This window comes from Syngnathoides biaculeatus, chromosome 3 (assembly GCF_019802595.1).
Source record: "Syngnathoides biaculeatus isolate LvHL_M chromosome 3, ASM1980259v1, whole genome shotgun sequence".
NCBI classification, from domain to species: Eukaryota; Metazoa; Chordata; class Actinopteri; order Syngnathiformes; family Syngnathidae; genus Syngnathoides; species Syngnathoides biaculeatus.
Window position 1 is genome coordinate 32,465,865 of NC_084642.1, and position 21,206 is coordinate 32,487,070.

General features: G+C 40.4%; 1 protein-coding gene across 2 annotated transcripts in view; it reads right to left on the reverse strand.

The window, feature by feature from the left end:
* Positions 1 to 2,614: 2,614 nt before the first annotated feature.
* Positions 2,615 to 21,206, reverse strand: part of ext2 (exostosin glycosyltransferase 2) — a 43,073-nt gene continuing 24,481 nt past the window's right edge. Inside the window, exons 10-15 of one of the 2 annotated variants that reach the window (XM_061815438.1) lie at positions 17,588 to 17,777; positions 13,709 to 13,875; positions 10,842 to 10,985; positions 10,306 to 10,434; positions 9,780 to 9,862; positions 2,615 to 3,484 (exon numbers count right to left, since the gene is read on the reverse strand). In XM_061815438.1, coding sequence (XP_061671422.1) covers positions 3,346 to 3,484; positions 9,780 to 9,862; positions 10,306 to 10,434; positions 10,842 to 10,985; positions 13,709 to 13,875; positions 17,588 to 17,777 — 852 coding nt within the window. In that variant the 3' untranslated portion in view covers positions 2,615 to 3,345. Of the gene's footprint in view, positions 3,504 to 9,779; positions 9,863 to 10,305; positions 10,435 to 10,841; positions 10,986 to 13,708; positions 13,876 to 17,587; positions 17,778 to 21,206 lie in introns of both variants that reach the window. The other variant, XM_061815439.1, reaches the window with a different exon arrangement.

A 21,206-nucleotide genomic window follows, 5' to 3' on the forward strand; every position in this document is an offset into this window, starting at 1 on the left:
TTTCCAAAAATACAAGGAGGTTTGTTTGTACAGTGCTTTCAGGTGCTCTTTTATTCTAATTTTATTTAATTTTTTCAAATTTGTTTTGTGCTGGATTTGCTTTAAAATCAAACATCTTTACAGGCTCAAATTCCAAATGTTATTTATAGTAGTAGCCCTCTTCAGCATAGATTTAAACAATTTTAAATAAAAACCAAGTGTGTATTCCAGAGATTATCATCTGTTCCTGCTACCGGAAACGTCTGTTAGGTGTTGTGTTCGCACAGCCAGCACCCAAACAATACAAGCTCTGTTTCACTGAGTCAGTTTTTTGTGTGAAGAGTCAGCAGTGTCAGGAAAATAAGTACCCACGTGTCAGTCAGACCGACATCAATAATAACATAACGCCAACCATCTTTCAGAAGAGGAACCTGGTGAAGTTTAAAAAAAAAAACTGTCAAGAAATACTTTAAAGTTCAGTTCCTCTTCTCACAAAACTTAAGTATACAGCAGTCAAATGTCAGTGTTGAAGATTTACATTTTACAGCTTTAAATGTTACAGTACTTTCATTCTTCTTCTTTTTTTCTTGATTGGACTGAATGGCAAAGAAACTGAGCTTTGTTAGCTCTCACACAATCAGGTTCTTCTGCAACAAATTCATCCAAGTGTGCCTTATGGAGTTTGTTATGCTACAACCACAAATCAGTATTGCCCAATCTATTTCCAGTTCATACAGTTGGAAGCTAACAGCACACAAATGTTCAACCAATGTCTTTGTAATGGTTGATGATTGTCTACGAGGTGTGTCTCACTGTATGTATACGAATATGGTCAAGTTGGTGTATCAGAGCAGCACTCTTCCATGCTTGTTAATGTTTACCTTCATCCAACACGGATGCACACGGTAGGAGGTTTTATTATCCCCCCCCCCCCCCCCCGACTCCTGAAGACAAAAATAGCAGATGAAGTTTACACTGCTAAATCACTAACACGATGTCAGGTACGCTCCTTTGTTCGCAAGTACCTCAATTTGGAATGATAGTCAAAAAAAGTTTGCATGGTACTAGAGCAGGAAGCTGTTACCTTGTAGAAGAGCTTTGGGTACAGTCACCGTTGAAAATCCCCTAAATAGGAACCACATTCACAGATCGTCTCAGCAGGTGAGAGAATTATAGTGCATGCTATAATCTTTCACCAGAGCACATCACACTGGGCGTGTCAAAATTACATCCAGTTTTACCCCTTGGTCCAAATCCAAGGCATATGCAGGACATAATCTAGACTGTATAGTCCATACATCAAAAATGAGAGGATTGTTTTAGATATTTGGACATGGGGCCCAGTTTATTTGCAGAGCGTTTGGGTGGAGGGTTTCTGTTGTGTTCCGGTGTTCTGGGAAAAGGACAGTGCACACAGCTGTGCTCAGGGGCTAAATGCAAAACAAACATGCCTCACACATGCTTCCCCCTCAGCTGTCATGTCTCTGCTTTCAAAGATCCCCCCTCATGTTGATGCTCTTCGCTTGGCCATTTGCGCACCGTGTCCGCCAGTCCAACTCCAGCCCCCGTCGCAGAGCTCTCTGCCCTGGGGTCGAGGCGCAGCCAACCCAGGAAGGATTTTTAATTAACATTGAGCCCTGGGGAGCCTGCAGGATTGCGTGTCAGGATAGACACACTTGACTGCCTTTGGGCTGCAGTGTCCATACAGTTACAGAGTACGTTACAATACATATCGATGTTTACAGATATGCTTTGTTCAATTTGGATCAACACCTCTGCTGACATCTTGTCGACAAGATAGCCTGTCTTTATCCTCCATACGGAAAATGCAACGTGAGTTGACAGGTGATACCAGTTGGGCTCCCTATCTAATACTACTGAAGTCATGCTATCAGTACAAGAGCATTTGGATGTCTTTTAATGTGTGCATATAAATGTTCAAAGACTCTTGGAGATGATCCAGTTTTTTTTAATGAAGCGTTTTTGTTCTTTCCCGCTCTATACTGGATGTGTAATTGTTGTAGCTTGAAGCTACGACTTGTGTGATATTTTTGTGTGATTAAAGTACAATAAGTTATTAAAACTTCTTTAATAGCTTCTATTTTGCAAGTTATGAAACAATAATGCATTTCATTTAAATAAGGTTACACAGCAAAACCCACAAGGTTAGAATCACTCAAGTTTCCTCATCACTTTTTCCACCAATGTTGAGGGAGTCCCCAGGTCTTGACGGCTATTCGAAACCGCTGGCGCGTTGCAAACTACGATGACATAGTGTGTAACTGCATTGTCTTCGAACCCCAAATGTTGTCTCATCCCCAAATCCTTTCAGTGATTTTGATGGAACACGAGTCATGAAATGAGATCGCACAGGCTGCAAGGGTGTGATGCTAAATGAAGATGACAAAAATACGAAGCGCACGCTTTTGAACTGCTGACATTGAACAGGGTGGATTAGACAGCCTATATTAACAACAGGTGATGGGGTGGGAGGCGAGGGGAGGGGGACAATGTCACAGGGGCTGATTTGAACCTTTGCAGATTCCAAGTAAAGGCGGATATCAAAATATAAATACAACTTGTGTCATCTTTCAACAATCACATTCTAATCACGTGGGGAAAAAAACAGGCAAGGTATGACAAAAGCAGACGTTAGTTTTCATTTTGTTTCATATTACAAAAAATAAAATAAAGCCATTGCAAGGCAAAGGTAACATTGTAAAAACTTTAACCTCAAATGAACAAAGGATAGAGGACAAAAAGTGGATAAATAACAGCGTCAAGTATTCAATACACTGATTCAGAACAAGGCATTAATAAAGTGATCTGTGAGATGTGTTGGACATGAGCAATTTAACATCACGTGCACGGTTAACAATCCAGTAGCTCAGCAACGTGATCAACAGAAAAATCTAAATATTAGATTCCTGAGAGCAGCTTTGTCCAATCAGGGAATTTCTTCTTATTTGCAGCTAACAGACTAACTATACAATTTGGCAAGAACACCTTTTTTTTTTTTTAACATCCCAACCCAAGCACAGTTCACAAAACTATTTAAACTTGTTGAATGTGGGATAATAAATTACAACTAATATTCATTCCTGAACAAAAACAAAAATCCATATGTATAGATGTATATATTGTATGCATTTATCCCATCATAACTAAAGTTCAGTAAGGATCACTCATCAGCCATGATTAACATTATTTGTAAAAATCCCAAACCAAACATGCTTCATCATGCATTCAACATAAAAGCCGTGACTGGAACATGATAGCACTGTACAAGAGAAGGTATAGTAGAAGAAAAGTCAAGTGTGGCTCTGCTAAGGCCGTAATGAGGTCAAAATACGGAATGCGTGGTGGTCAGAGGCTGCCGATGTTAGGGAAGCTTTTCAGTTTCTCTGGGAAGTCGTCTTTGTAGAGAACTGGGTCAGCCCGGTGTTCCACCACCTTCAGAGGCATGGTGCCGAAAACCGACGCAAACTTGTTGATGCACTCAGATCTCGGGAGGAGAACAAAAACTATTTAAGTTCAAATGCTGAAACTATACAAATCTCAATGGGTGAAAAGCTTTGCATGTAAGGTGCTATTCAGATCAACCTGCTCAAGGACTTGGATGAAAACTGCTGTTCATCTGGACAAATTCATAATGCTTGAAATACCGTATGTTGGCACCGATGGAAACTGGGAACATCTGTCTGTATTCATTTATTATTAGAGCTACAGCACAATGAAAGTCAAAAGTAGCAGGCATTCGAACAGTATTTTCCCTTTGGCAATTAAATTCATGATCAGTGAACCTACTATTTTTCTGCCTTGCGCCATTTTAGGACACTCACTCACATCCCGCTGGTCCTATCAGTGTTAGTATTAGTAATATATATATATATATTTTTTTTTTTACATTAATTTTTTAAAATTTTGTAGACAATTGACACTGCACTGGTCTATAACCGGAACCGCGAACAGGTAAAAGCAGTCTACACAAGCTTAACACAATTTGGAACGTTAACACACTTATCTCTTACCTGTTTTAAATGAATAAGATTTTACATCTTCCACATCTTTTAAAGAATAGTTCCCATAAACAGAAATGTCTCTTGCTTTTTGTTCTTGTTGCTATGTTGTTGTTTCTTGTTCTTTGTTCTGAATGTCGTACCAAGGCAGCACTGACTGTCGGAGAAAAATTCCTTGTGTGTTTTTACACACTTGGCCATTAAAGCCAATTCTGATTCTGAGCTGCTGCTGTGAACAACATTTTTAGACAGAAGTGCAAATTTATTGAAAATGTACAGTAATTTCTCGAGTATAATGCTTCCTGAAGTGTAATGTGCATCCCCAAAGTTGACATTAAAAAAAAAAAAAAAAAAAAAAAAAAAAAATCAGGAAAACCCTTTTACGAATGTCTAATGCGCACCACCAATTTGCTGCTATCCATATGGTCAAAATATTGGGAATTATCTGTATTTATATTTTGTTAGGTTTGTACTTAATAATCATTGTGCACTTTCTGATGTAGCTGAAATATAATCTTGGGACAGGCCACAGGACACGCTTGTCTTGGACCCTGTAATTGTCGGAACAGAATCCCTCAACCAACTAAAATAAATGCTCAATGATAGCAGAACATTTTATTAATACTGTTGATAACACATATTACATCCATCCATCCATCCATCCATCCATTTTCTTAGCTGCTTATCCTCACAGGGTCGTGGGGAGTGCTGGACCCTATTCCAGCTCTCAACGGGCAGGAGGCAGGGTACACAAACAGCCGCACTCACAACTACACCTACGGGCAATTTAGAGTCACGTACATTACCCTAATAAATATAAATGTGAAACACAAGACATCGAATATCATATCGAAATATATATGTACTGTTTCTTTCGGCTTTTCGGCTTGTCCCTTTTGGGGTCGCCACAGTGTATCATCTCAGATTCTTCTTTAGATGAACGCATATATATGTTTGGCACAATTTTTACGCCGGATGCCCTTCCTGACACAACCCTTCTCAGGGAGTGGAGGCCCCAGTGGGTTACGAACCCACAACCCCTGGTTTACCAAACCAGTGCTCTAACCACTGAGCTACGGGGCCATCGAATATATACGTATACCTTTTTTTTTTTTTAACCACTCTATGTAACCGTATACAACCATACAATGTGATTGTATTTATTATTTTTCATCCATACCTAAATATCTTCCTTTCCTTTCGGCTTGTCCCGTTAGGGGTCACCACAGTGTGTCATGTTTTTTCATCTAAGCCTATCTCGTGCATCTTTGTCCTCATGCTCTCCCTCACATCCATCAAACTTTCCTTTGGTCGCTCTGTTGCCTGGGAGCTCCATCCTCAGCACCCTTCTACCAATATACTCACTCTTTCTCCTCTGGATATGTCCAAACCATCTACGTCTACTCTCTCTAACCTTGTCTCCAAAACATCCAAGTTTGACTGTCCCTCTAATGAGCTCATTTCTAATCCTTTCCAACCTGTTCACTCCATGCGAGACCCTCAGCATTTTAATTTTTGCTACCTCCAGTTCTGCTTCCTGTTGTTTCTTCAGTGCCACAGTCTAATATGTACATCATGGCCGGGCTCACCACTGATTTATAAACTTTGCCGTTCATCCTAGCGGATACTCTTCTGGCACATAGAACACCAGACATCTTCCGCCAACTGTTCAATCCCGCTTGGACCCGTTTCATCACTTCCTTACCACCCTCTCCATTGTTCTGTATTGTTGACCCCAAGTATTTGAAGTTGTTCACCCGCTATCTCTTCTCGCTGGAGCTTCACTCTTCCTCCTCCGCCCCTCACATTCACGCACATATATTCTGTTTTACTTCGATAATCTTCATTCCTCTCCTTTCCAGTGCATGTCTCCTTTTTTCTAATTTTTCCTCCGCCTTCTCCCTGCTTTCACAGCATATCACAATATCATCTGCGAACATCATGGTCCAAGGCGATTCCAGTCTAACCTCATCTGTCAGCCTATCCGTTACTACTGCAGGAAGGGGGCTCAGGGCAGATCCCTGATGCAGTCCAACCTCCACCTTAAATTCTTCTGACATAACTACGGCACATCTCATCACTGTTCTGCTGCCCTCATACATGTCCTGTACTATTCCAACATATTTTTCCGCCACACCAGACTTGCGCATGCAGTGCCACAGTTCCTCTCTTGGTACTCATAAGCTTTCTCTAGATCTACAAAGACAAAATGTAGCTCCTTCTGACCTTCTCTGTACATTTCCACGAGTATCCTCATGGCAAATAATGCATCTGTGGTACTCTTTCTAGGCATGAAACCATACTGTTGCTCGCATATACTTACTTCTGACCTGAGTCTAGCATCCACTCCTCTTTCTCATAACTTCATTGTGTGGCTCATCATCTTTATTCCTGTCTAGTTTCCACAGCTCTGAGCCATCGCCTTTGTTCTTAAAAATGGAGATGAGCACACTTTTCCTCCATTCTTCTGGCATCTTCTCTCCCACTAGTATTCTATTGAGTACATTGATCAAAAGCTCCACAGCCACCTCTCCAAATTGCTTCCATACCTCCACTGGTATGTCATTAAGACCAACTGTCTTTTCATTTTTAATTCTGTTCAGTGCCTTTATAACTTCCCCCTTACTAATCATTGTCACTTCCTGGTCATTCACGCTTGCCTCTTCTACTCTACCTTCTCTCCCATTTTCTTCATTCATTAACTTCTCAATGTACTTTTTCAATCTACTTAGCACACTACTGGCATCAGTCAACATATTTCCATTAATTAATCATCTTTACTTGCTGCACATCCTTCCCATCTGTATCCCTCTGTCTGCCCAACCTGTAGAGATACTTTTCTCCTTCATTCGTATCTAACCTGGTGTACATGTTGTAATATGCCTCTTGTTTAACCTTTGCTGCCTCTACCTTTGCTTTATGTCGCATCTCAATGGATTCCTTCCGCCTCTCCTCAGTCCTCTCCGTGTCCTACTTCTTCTTCTTTGCTAATCTCTTTCCTTGGATGACTTCCTGTATTTTGGGATTACACCATCAAATCTCCTTCTCCCATTTCCTACCAAAAGACACACCAAGTACTCTCTTGCCTGCCACTCTGAGTACCTTGGCAGTAGTATTCCAGTCTTTCGGGAGCACTTACTGTCCATCTAGAGCCTGTCTCACCTCTTTCCGAAAGGCCACACGGCATTCTTCCTCTCTGAACTTCCACCACCTTATTCTCTGCTCTACCTTTGTCATCTCAATTTTCCTACCTGCTACCAGACTCATCCTACACAACACCATCCTATGCTGTCGAGCGACACTCTCCTCCACCACTATCTTACAATCAGTAATCTCCTTCAAAATACATCGTCTGCACAAAATATAATCCATCTGCGTGCTTCTACCTCTGCTCTTGTAGGTCACTCTATGTTCCTGTCTCTTCTGGAAATAAGTGTGCACCAGTGCCAAGTTAATCTTTTTTCCGAAGTCAACCACCATCTGCACTCAAATTGTATTATTATTTTATCTATTCACAACATTCGATCAAAAATTCAGCAGGATTTATTGAATTACGATCAAGATGGCCAAAGCATCCTGTTTAAGTTGCTACCAGTTTGGGCACCGGAAGCAAAAGGATACCATCCATACATAAAACATAATGCGCTCTATTAACTTTTTGAAAATATTTTTGGAAAAATTTACGCATTATTTTCGAGAAATTACGGTAAACATTTTTGGCTGACTCTCTGATCAACCTTAGCTGTAGTAGTCCAGTCTTCCGGGAGCTCCTCCTGTCCATCGAGAGCCTGTCTCACCTATTTTCTGTAGACCGGACACCATTATTCCTTTCTCAACTTCCATCACCTGGTTCTCTGCTCTACCTTTGTCTTCTTGATTTTCCTACCCACCACCAGAGTCGTCCTCCACACCACTAACCTGTGTTGTCGAGCTGCACTCTCCCCTACCACTACTTTACAGTCAACAACCTCCTTCAGATTACATTGTCTGCACAGAATATCATCCACCTGCTTGCTTCTACCTCCGCTTTTGTATGTCACTATATATTCCTGCCTCTTCTGGAAAAAAAGTGTTCCCTACTGCCATTAGATAATTTTGTTTCTGCAGGTCTGAAAATCATTACGGTGCCTTTTAGAAAAGTCCAAGCAGGCTGCCATGTGCCTTTTTGTGAGGAGTGTAAATTCTGTCTGGCCACTCTCCCATATAGGTATGATTGCTGGAAAGCATTAGCAATGTTTGAGCTTCTGGATGGTTCTCCTTACCCTGAAATGAAACCCTGGAGGTCTCCCTGAGTGACCATAGGTTGTTCACCTCTCTGACTCAGGTCCTTCTTTTCAGATTACTCAACTTGATTAAACAGTCGGATCTACGAGGGGTCCTGTGTGGTCCAAACTTCTTTCATTTCCAAGTAATCGAGATAGGAATGCTTTTTGGGGCCTTCAATTCTGCTGAAATTCTTTTGTATCCTTCCCCAGATTTGTTCCTTGACAAAATTCTGTCTCTGCAGAGAATTCCTTAGACTTAATTGATTGGTTTCAGCACCAATATGCACTACCAACTACCAGACCTTATTGCTAAGTGTGTTTCATTCCAAATTATGTTCAATCAACTGAATTTACTGCAGGTAGACTGTATTAAAGCTGTAGAAACAGCCAAAGGATGACCAGTAGAAATCAGATGCTTCTGAGCTTAAGTTTGGAATCATTATGGAATATTTAATGGATTTTTAAAAATAGAAAACTGCAATCAATTCGGCTTTCAAAAATTTGCAAAACATGAAGGGGTCTGAATACTTTGTTAGCACAGTAACATCACCATGTTTATCATTGTGGTTGACGTTTACGAGAGTGTAAAATTACACCGCAACATGCCTTGAATTGGTTCTAATATTTTTAGTTTATGGAGCCATTATGTTTTTGTCCAATTCTATACAACAGTCATAAAATATCAGCTGTCCATCCAGCTCTCATTTTCCCCAGGTGAGTTTAAGCCTATGTCAGCTAAATTTGGGCAGGAGGCAGGGTATATGAATGCTTTCTAACCATTCACAGGGTGTAATGAGACAAAAACACTGACACTATGGAGGATTTATAATTAACATACATTTTTTTGGAATGTGGGTGCGTTGTTTCCACATTTCACTTGGCTTGATTTCTGGGGCCTTTGCTGTCTACATCCTCAATAAAGAATTTTGATGGGTTCTCAATAGATTGTGCACATTCTCATAATCCTGAGCCTGGATAACCAACATCTCAAAAAACTGAAGTGTGAGTGGTTCTTATCCTGATTTTAGCCGTCATCACATACAGACTAGTGTACATTGAGGGATAGGACTATATATATATATAACCATGCCGCTAATGGGGAAAATCTTCTCAAGTAATTGACCCCTCCAAAACGTTTATAATTCCCTAACAGATGCCACAAAATGGCAGTATAGTATCACTTTTGTCCAAACGAAACTCACTTCAAAATTGATAGATGCCACAGGATTGCGGCAAGACACTAAATCAGTCTAAATGAAGATCCTCAATTCATTTCAACAAAGTTCTTTGAAAACAAGAGGGCACCAAAGTATTACTTGCATTGCTTTGGCTGGAACACAAAAACATCAAATAAAAGTGCTCTACCCCCCTCCAAAAAAAAAAAAAAATTAATGTGTGAATTAGCTAATCCCAAACAACACATTTCCAGGGTAAAAAATATTGGGTACTGATCATAATCCAAATGAAAAATCACAAGTCTACAATCAAACAATTATGTATTGATTCATTGCATTACCTCTCCACCATGTGAGTCTGATCCAGGGACAGCCCATCGATGGCAGTACACTCAGGACACTTGAACTTCTTCCTGGGGGTCACCTAAAGAAAATCACACCCACAAATGCCAGTTCATTTCAACCTAATAAATGGTCCTGTCAGCTGAAATAAGCCTGCCACCTCCAACAAGAATGCAAGCACAGAAGGGAGAATGGTGCCTGAGCAGAGCAATGATGATGTATGCTCGCCTCTGTCCCAACACTGTGGCAGTAAATGTGTGTTTGGAGCAGAGAAGATAATGAAATGAAAGACAGGATTTTTTTGAAAGAACCAGCGTGAGATATGGAGAGACTGTAATTGGGTAGGGGGGTCTGCAGATTGTGATTTGGTGGCAGTGGGTGAGTGTTTTCGTAAGATCCAAGGAGGAAGTGTCAGGGGTGACAACTGATCAGACCCAGAGATGTTGGTCCGCTCTGTCTGTCTTCACTTCCACCCCCCATTCCGTGAGGTTAGAGCCCTCAAAGCAGCAAATAAGATGAATGTACCTTTATGGGGGCTTTGCCAGTGACGTTGGCCACCAGAAAGTTCATGGCAATATCTTCACAGTTCATGTGTGCGTCGACCCAGTTCTTGATGTCTCCCGGCATTTTATACGTGTACAAGTAGTTGAAGTACTGCAACAAAAAGTCATTGGAAAATGCTCAATAAGAAGAATAAAGCAGTGACTGGGTGACAAAAAAGTACGTAAGACGGGCTGCCGTGGCAGAATTTCCATTGCAAGTGAGTGTGTGACTGAGAGGAGGTGTGAATAACCTTGCCCGGCCTGTAACGTTCTGCTCATTCATCAACATAATCTTGCCTTCGAAACTTAATAGTCGACACACAGCAGTCTACCGGAAACTGCTCCCCCACTTCAACCAAATGTCATAAAATCCTCAATTATAATGAAAAATGTCCCTCCCAAAACAAGTTACATCTGCATCATCATCATCATTGTGATGGTTATATTTTTTTTTTCCAACAAGATACTAAAACAAAAACCTTAGGATAATCCGAAGGAAGATGGAAACTACTGGGTCACCTTGTGGTAAAAAGCAGCACCGGTCAGAACCATGGAGACCTCGTTGGTCCACTCTGACTCGTACTTCCACTTTCCCATTTCATGGTCCCAGAGATGCAGTCGGCCTGGGTAACCGACAAGCCTGTCAGGAAATTCCCTCCATACCTGTAGGTGTCATGATAGAGGTGAAAATCAAGAAAAGATAGATAAAACTATTCAATAAAGTGTGAATATTAGGATAGCAGAAGTGCCAACCTATAAATATTCACTTTCAGAACAATTTGACCAAATTTGTATATTTTCAAAATGTTGACAGGAACATTACCTTGTGACACTCGGAATAATCAAAATAATAATTCTTAATAAATTACAGCTTTAATATTTGTCTTTTTTTTTATTACATAAACCTTGTGATGGTGGATTACTCTACAGCCTGAATTAAAGCACCAATATAGAGATCGTGCACCTAAGTCATAAAATCACATGATTTTTATTTACACCGCCATATTGCCGGTCAAACAAAGCAGAGGTGAAAGTTAATTCCGTTGAGACAAAATGAGAATATGTCTGAGAGCACAACACCCAGAGGTTTGTCCGATACTGTTAAACATTTAGAAAGTGATAATAAACGAAGAACAAATAAATGAGGCGTTTTTCAAAGATTTCAATCTCTACTTCCACGTTGTAGAACACGTACCAGCAAACCGCTCTTGGGTTACTTCCAAATCTCCCCCTGCTCCACTTACTGCCAAGTATATATTAAATCTTTGCTTGAAAGGCTTCCAGTTATCTGCAAGATTACCAGTCAGCTGCATGGCGCTAGGTGGACTTAGCTTATCCATGATCGTACGTGAAGTAAGTTACTGCAACTCCACAGCTTTTTGTTGTTGGTTAATTTCCAATTCAGGGATGGGGTCCTTTTCTGCTTGTCCAATCTGTTTATAATTTTGTGGGCAGAGTTCAGGTATGGCCCCTTTGTTTTCCAACATGACTGCACCAATGGACAAAGCAAGGTCCATAAAGAAATGGATGAGAGAGTTTGGTATGAATGAACTTGACTTGCCTGGATCAAGTTCTGACACGAATGTGACAGAACATCTTTGGGATGAATCAAGAGTGCAGACTGAGAGCAGTGTGTAACCTCATAAATGTGCTTCTGGAAGAATGGTTCTGAATTCAATCCACAGAGTCCTGAACCTTGTGGAAATTGTTAAAACGGTTATAAGTAGGGATGTCCAGATCCGATTAGGTGATCAAAAATTTGCAGATGACTTCTTAGATTTGAAACATCGTGCAGTAACAAAATAATAAACAAGACTAGAAACTAGGATTAAGCGGCTAACGACAATATCATGAGATCACGGGAGGGAGTTACTTTCAAATAACCAATATTAACTGTCACGAACGAGGCTCGAGGGTGGACCCAAATGCACGACTCAACAGACAAGCAGACAGTGCAGAGGAAACCTTTATTTGGTCGAAGGTCTGGATCAGGCAGACAGTCCAAACAATCAGAAGTAATTGTACAGCAGGATTACGAGGGTGGTCAGTGGATAGGCGTGGGTCGGTACACGGAGAGCAGAAGTCAGGCAAACAGGAGTGCGGGAACGAGGCATCAAGGACGACGATCTAGCGAAGGACAAGTCGTCCCCCAACTCCTATATATACACTGGGAAGCATCAGCTGGAACAAGGTGCAGGTGTGCTCTGACTAGTTGGCTGGCCACGCCCAGCCTGGGTAGGAAGCCAGGAGCCTGACATTAACATGCCATACTAACACATACAGAGAGGTAATACAGTCGGTTCAAAAGTGTTGGAACAGCAAGGTCAATTCCTTTGTTTTTGTTTCGGTTTCAGATCAAAAGAAGAAGAAAAAGTTCAGAATTCCAGCTCTTACATTAAACAACTCAGGACAGGTCACATTTTGTTTGAATCCACCCAATTTTCAAGTGAACAAAAGTATTAAAATGTGGTTGATTAGTCGTTCGAATTGCTCAGGTATTGCCTTTTAGATTGATTGCTAAAACAGTTTTTGATTTTGGCTCCGGGTTTCACCTGTGAAAACTTCATTTGCTATTGAGCAAATTGTTCTACTTTACATTTATGTATAGGTTACTTGAGTTGCTCCGAAAATCTGGCGAAATTTTTGTCAATACCTTCTTTGTAAATATATGCAGTGAGAAAAATGATGACGTGTAAATACTTATTTCACCCTCTGTATGTGTGTATACATACACATGAGCGAATACTTATGGCAACATAGTTTGTGTTTACAGTTTGGTCAGCACTGTGCCATATTGTTCCTCCAAGCATGCCCTCTACACACAACCACTGTATTTAAAAAAAGTTTTAATGATTATACTGATAATATGAATATATAAAAAACACTACCGAAATTTGTATTAAATGCAACAAACTATTGTTGATACTTAAATGTCCCGCTTAGTGGAAAACTTTTGTCCGAGGTTCTAACAGATAGGGAAAGACAAGGGGTAATGGCATGGCAAACAGTCTTGACGTTGAATAAATGTGGAGCAACATTAGACAACATCATAACTAAAATATTCTGCTTGAAATCCACAGATAGTGAGTGCCCATAGTTCTACTGTGCTGCTTCTAATTCAATGTAATTCTCCTTAAACTGGCTACAATTTTATGAAATTGCAGCTAAATGCATTCAGGTGAGCGCAATGGACATCATAGTCTCGAAGCCTATCATTATTCCTCACTCATCAAACATAAGCAGCAGGCAGTCAAAGCCTTGTTATGTGACTCTAATCTTTTCCTGTAACTGAGGCATGGGATCACAAGGAAATGGTTCCTGGCCCTTAGAGATTATCAGTAGAAACATGGGAAATTATTGGTACAGGTTGTCTGGAATTTGCTCACCTCATAACCAAACTGCAGTTCATCAGATGTCAACATGATGATGTCGTCATCAATGGCCAAGACAGCTTCAGTTTCAATCTCGTCATAGGGGAAAAAGCGGTTACTCAGCTTGTTCTCCTTGGTGCGCACAACTTTCAGAGGCACACCAATCTTAGGCCAAAGTGATTCTGAAAAAAAAAAAAAAACCAGAGCAATTGTTTGGTAACGATTATTATTTAAAAAAAAAAAAAAACATAAAAATGAAAAGCAATTTTTATTGAAGAGAATACTGTTTATTCCACGATGACCCAAACTTAAGGGGTCTATGATAATTGGTGGAGCAACCTTGACCTCTGACGTTTTAGTGCAAACACAGATGAGCTTTGTTTAGGCTTCTTTACATTGTGCAGGCGGCGACCATGCCGATGTCACTGTGACTATCCCGCGCGTGGTTTGCCTTTATATTTGAACAATGCATCATCAATACATGCAGATTTGAAAATGCACTCCAGTTCCTCTCTAAAGTGCGATTGTTGCTATACCTGAGGAACAAAGCAACAACAATGGCGACCGTGGAACAGTGTCCGCTAGCACAAATGGACCTAGATAACCAGATAATATTTAACTATGCAAAATCGATTAAGCAGGTGGCGGAAGTGATAGGTGGAACCAAGGGGAAGATTGAGTACGTCATCACAGCATGTGACAAACAGACCAATGACGAGAGATAATGTCCATGTGACCCAATGCGTCAATCATGTGATGTAATGGGGAGTACAATGAGGCCTTTAGAGTTTACTTACCTGGCATTTTACAATAACATCTTTTAGGGAGAATTGGCAATAACCACCACAAAACTCAGTAAACGTAGGATCTTGTCACAAGTGGGTATGTTTTTAAATGCCAAGATGGCGTACAGCAGCGAAAAGCAAAGCAAATGTATTTGTATAGCGGATTTCATACACAAGGTAATGCAACGCGCTTTACATGATTAAAAGCATTCAAATACCTTAAAACAATTGAAAACGTACTATTAAAACAGATTTTAGTGCAATAAATATCATTGAAAAGTGAAAGTAGTCTAAAACACGCTTGAGAAAAAGACGAGTTTTTAAATCTGAATTTGAAAACAGTCGGGGCTACCTCACCTCTGTTGGCAACTTATTAAATTTTTTGCAGCATATTAACTAAATGCTGCTTCACCATGTTTGCTTTGGACTCTGCACTCCGTTATTACTCTATTAGACCTGAGCCATTTGATCTCAGAGTCCTACTGGGTTTGTATACCATTAGCATTTCTTTCAGGTATTCAGGACTTAAACGATTTAGTGATTTACAGTGACGAAAATAAGTATTTGAACACCCTGCTATATTGACACCTGAGAAAACCAAAGTTAATATTTGGTATAGTAGCCTTTGTTTACAATTCCAGAGGTCAAACATTTCCTGTAGTTGTTTACCAGGTTTGCACACACTGCAGGAGGGATTTTGGCCCACTCCTCCACACAGATCTTCTCTAGATCAGACAGGTTTCTGGGCTGTCGCTGAGAAACAGGGAATTTCAGCTCCCTCCAAAGATTTTCTATTGGGTTTAGGCTTGGAGACTGGCTAGGCCACGCCAGAACCTTGATATGCTTCTTACGGAGCCACTCCTAGGTTTTCCTGGGTGTGTGCTTCGGGTCATTGTCATGTTGAAAGACCTAGCCACGGCCCATCTTCAATGCTTTGACTGAAGGAAAGAGGTTGTTCCCCAAAACCTCACAAGACATGGCCGCAGTCATCCTCTCCATAAAACAGTGCAATCGTCCTGTCCCATGTGCAGAAAAATACCCCCAAATCATGATGCTACCACCCCCATGCTTCACAGTAGGGATGGTGTTCTTGGGATGGAACTCATCCTTTGTCTTCCTGCAAACACGGTTAGTGGAATTATGACCAAAAAGTTCAATTTTGATCTCATATGACCCCAAAACCTTCTCCCATAACTCCTCTGTATCATCCAAATGGTCATTGGCAAAGTTAAGACGGGCTTTGACATGTGCTGCTTTAAGCACTGGAACCTTCCATGCCAAGCATGATTTCAAACCATGACGTTTTAATGTATTACCAACAATCACCTTGGAAACGGTGGTCCCATCTCTTTTCAGGTCATTGACCAAGTCTTGTCGTGTAGTCCTGGGCTGATTCCTCACCTTTCTAAGGATTTAGCTTCTTCCATTTTCTAATGTTTGCGCCAACAGTGGACCTTTTTTTCCCCACCTGACTGCTTGGGAATTTCTCTTACAGGTCTTTGAGGGTCAGAATTCTATCTTATAGACGAGTGTTCAAATACTTTCTTGCAGCTGTATCACACAAATAACTCATAAAAAAAAACTATACATTGCGATTTCTGGATTTTTCTTTTTAGATTATCTCTCTCACAGTGGACATGCATCTACGATGAAAATTTCAGACCCCTGCATGATTTGTAAGCGGGTGAACTTGCAATATAGCAGGGTGTTCAAATACTTATTTTCTTCACTGTAAGTCGAAAGGCAAAGGTCTCAATTTACCAGTTGATCTATGTTACTACTCTCCCCTATGGCCACGAGCTGTGGGTTTGTGACCGAAAGAACAAGATCCTGCATACAAGCGGCCGAAATTAGTTTCCTCTGCACGGTGCAGGGTCTCCCTTAGAGATAAGGTGAGAAGCTTGGTTATCCTGGAGGGGCTCAGAGTAGAGCCGCTGCTCCACCACATTGAGAGGAGCCAGATGAGGTGGGTGTGGCATTTGATTCAGATCCCTTGCGGGCACCACTAGTGAAGTGGTCTGGGCACATCTCACCATAAGTAGACCCTGGGGACGACCCAGGACAGGGTGGAGGGACTATGTCACTCGGCTGGCTGGGAACGCCTCGGAATCACCTCCGGAAGAGTTGGATGAAGTGGCCGGGGAAAGGGAAGTTTGGGTGTCCCTGCTAAGGCTTCTGCCCCTTCGACCCGAACTCAGATAAGCAGTACAAGATGGTTGGATGGGCCATGGCATATTGTGTGTAGCTCGACCTCCTCTAAACAGTGTCAGACGACACTGCAAAAGCAATTAGCAAGAAAGGAGCTATGTTAAGAGTCTACTTTTCTTGTTCAGCCTGTCCAAGTATTGTCATTCCTTTCAAAACTCCCAAGAGACAGCATGACAATTGTGAGCTATTATTTCAGTTCAGCGTTGTCAACCCCTAGCTTTTTAACCAGATGTTTAGGACAGAAACTATAACTTGTGTTGTTTTGCAGTGACTCCCAATTGCTCTGTAGAGTGTAGACATTAGCATCTAGGGATGTTTAAACTAAAAAGACAACATGAATGCAGCCTGTTAGGCTTGGTACAAATGAGGGAAAATATTACTTGTACTTGACTGAGCCCTAAGAGTCTGACCTGTCAATGGCCCCTCGTTAATTCTAATGGGTCACGCCACTCCAACCAGGCGCCGCTGAGGCCGCTGATGAAAAGAAAAACTGCAGTCGAGAGAGAGGACTTCAAAGTCTTCCTACTACTTCATTATATTAGTCAACTAAGGGTTGATTTGATTTCTGGTCAAGAACAGACATGGTGCCATCAGCAGAGTGAGACACTTTAAAAGTAGTGTTCTATTTGTGTTGCCTAATTACCAAAAAGAAAAGAGGTGGAAGAAGTCATACGCTTCCTGAGACATGAAAAAGAGAACAAACGGCTCTAACAGTCTGCTGTTGATTAAAAATGTTCATTTACCATTAAGTTAAGTGTCCCCCCAAAAACTAAATTTAGTGATGAAAACAGTTTGGAGAACCAAGCCCTTTTCCTGTTTCATACTTTCCATGTTTTACCGTAGTGCACCTGATATGACGAGTGACCTCATTTCATGTGGATGCGTGAATGAATTTACTCACCCTCAGGGGGACTCTTGTTCTGATTATTCCACACAACCAGCAGCTTAGCCAAGCTAGGAACTTTGGAAATTTCTGTGATGACTCGGAAAAGACTCTCGACACGATCGTAGGTCAGCACCACCGCTGTGAACCCAGGTGCTCTTGGTGGGATAAGTGGCAAAAAGAGGGGACTGTTTACACTGGACCACTTCTACACAAGACAGAAGGCACAGACAAACACAAGAAACAAAGTTTGACACTCTTACATTTGTTAGCAAAAGGTTGTGTAGTGAAGCGTATGTTTTTCAATGATTTACGACACTTCAAGAGTCCCTTCAAAAAACATGGACATCACATGCAGTAGTTTCCAGATGATCGATTTTATTATCAAGAAATTATCCAATTATGTCTCTTGTGGGCTAACATCGGACGGGCAGAGAATGCTGGCCTGGTCCATCACAGAAACCTTACAGAAGCAAGAGATCATGACAAGAAGACTAGAGGTGAATCTACAACAAGGCTGAGTGTCTCCTCAAAAATATCAAGTCTTGTGATACTCAAGTGATGGAGGAGACAACGCAGTAAAAAAGAAATGAAAGGGGCTAAAATCTTGGATGAGAATATGCCAGGAAGTTAACAACTGTCTTAAAAGTTTTACTCTGTCATTGGTCCAAATTAAAATGGGCTATAAAGAGTGGGACTGTCACTGACCCCAACAGGTGAGCTTTTTGATGGACCAAAACTGAGGATTATCATAAACATCATTTTGACATGGAAAGTAACACAGTCCAATAATACAAAGAAACCTAAATGATAGTCCAACACAGGGAGGCCTTTCAATAATATGTAAACAAGAGTCATGGCTGTTGGGAACACATCAAAATGAAAGTGTCCCACTCTGGTTGCAGTGAAAACCTGTTCAAAAAGGAAATAAATGTGTGGCATTCTTGAAATCCACAAAAAGTATGAGTCTATGATAATCTGGCACTTTCCACAACATCAACCCAAGTCAAGTACACACACCCTTTTATCCAACAGTTCTGAGGTCCCGGGTTCAATCCCGGACCCGCCTGTGTGGAGTTTGCATGTTCTTCCCATGCCTGCATGGGTTTTCTTCGGGCACTCCGGGTTCCTCCCACATCCCAAAAACATGCAACATTAATTGGACACTAAATTGCCCCTAGGTGTAATTGTGAGTGCAGCTGTTTGTTTTGATGTGCCCTGCCAAAGGCTGGCAACCAGTTTAGGGTATACCCCGACTCATGCCTGTTGACTGCTGGGATAGGTTCCAACACTCCCCGCGACTCTTGTGAGGATAAGCGGCTAGGAAAATGTGTGTGCGTCTCTCTCTCATTACCAAAGGCACTGAAGTCATTTCGCAAATGACTAGAAATCAAATTAGATGGAAAGATTCCAGTAGCTTAACTTTTAAAAGATTTAGTGGCAGAGTAGTTTTTCTTGTTCAATATAAATTGTTTGATAATTACAGATTGATCTTCAGATTAAATTACGCAAAATGCAGAGAAATCATGTATTCTGTATACATTTATAATGACTATAACACATTCTAGGAGTGAGATTGGCAACCCAATAAGAAACATCAAGCAGTGTTAGGATAATGTAGATATTAGCTCTATTTTTTAACATTTTGATTTACCTCAAACTACCCTACACACATAAAAAGTAAGCCTTACATTTAACAAGAGAGAAGATTCTCACAAAATGTTAACAAAATTTTAATAACCTGGTTTGACTTCAGAAGTTATTTACAAATAATATAACAGAATAATTTTGAAAAACTAAATTTGATATAAGTTTGGACAGAAAACCAACTGGTGCACTCTATACTTTTAAGATGTTTATCAATGTGAAGAAAGTCTCAATTTACTCCATAGCTTAATTGATAGCTAAAACCTCTTAAAGCTTGAGAGGCCTCAACCTTAAAAGTAAACCCTTTACTCACAATCTCCAAACAAAAAGCAGCCTGTCCCTCATTCTAAAAACAGTGTTACAGCACCAGCAATTCTGAAAATGTGCTTTCAATTACCAGGCCAAAAGACTACACGAGGTGAGGTGGGTTGGGGGTGGGGGTTCTTGGTCTGATTTATTTAGTGTTCTGTTCAAGTTCTTCTAACCATTCACTCACTGATTTAATCCCTAAAACACTTCACCTCCCATCTCAGACAGGAATGACGAAAAATCTGTACCTCGACACAATTAAGCTCTGGGACAGAGCTGGACAAACCTGGACCAAGGGTAAAGAAAGAGGGCAAATGTCTTGCAAAGACAGAGCACTTCACTGTTGAACAACTAATAATTCTGTACTAAAGTATGAACAGGACAGTCCCATTCCTGTACTTCAAACACCTGTTAGATTTGGTTCAAAGCACAACTCAAAGACAAACGTACCCATTTTCTCACGATCATATGGTCTAACCCCAGGGAGACTTTGCTGATTAAGAGCTCCAAAGAGATGGCTCCACTGCCAAGCTTTGTGTCTCCACAAACTTTCACAACCACATGAATGCTAAACGGCCATCCTATCATTCACAAACAGATTGCCTCAGACACGCAAGAACTTTTTCTCCCACTGCAATGGAGGAATCTTCCTCTTTCAGAACTACTACTGAGCCTGTTAGGTGTATACCAAAACCTAATACACTGCTTGTGCAGTGCCACATTACATAAAAATAAGGCATATACAGTGTATTCAATGCAATACTGCAGTTCCGTGATGCACAGGAAAACGTTTTCAGTTGATAAGTGGTTCCAATTTAAGTTAAAAAAAAAAAAAAAATTAACAGCTATACAGCTAATACAAGAGCATGGAGAGGCTTTTAAACAGATTTTTTAAAATGATCCAGTTTTCTTCATCCAAAATTTAAAAATAATCTAAAATTAAAAATTTACTGTTTTAACAAAACTGACAAAATAGTATAGTGTGTACACACACACACACACAAAATCGTTAAGATGTCAAATCATAGTTCTTTACTTGAATTCCTAAACAGGTTTTAAAAAACGTTTTAGTGATTAAATGTTATGTATGATTAATTTATGACAGCTAAAATATGAGTAAAAAAGGATCAATTGAGTTTTAAATTCCTCATTCGTATTCAAAGTACTGTAGCAAATCCTTGAAAGTTTACTGAATTGAAGGAGTTTGCATTTAACCTTTTTAACTTTTGCAGTAATGCAAGGCATTGTTTTCACTCAAAGTACAGAATAAGAACAATTTAAAAAGTGAGAATTTAAACCTGAATAAAACTGTCAAAGGTCTCCAAGGATGGCTTAGGGTTTTTTTTTTTTTTTTTTTTACAAAAGACTTCAGCAAAATATCATGGTTCAAAGTGAACTTAAGACAATGGAAGAAATCGTGGCACAAAAGTGACATAGCCAAGAAGTTATGTTCCTCCAAAGTGATGAAAAGATAGGAAAACTGCTCAATGACTCCAAGCAGCCCATAGAAACATTAAAGTTATTGCAGAATATTTTGGCCACCACTGGTTGTTTACTGCATGTGTCAATGATATCTATTGTTCATTCCTAAAAAAAAAAAAAAAAAAAAAAAATTGTAGGCTCTACAATTTTTTTTTTTTAAATCCATCCATCCAGGCTCTTTCAAAGGTGTGTGTGTGTG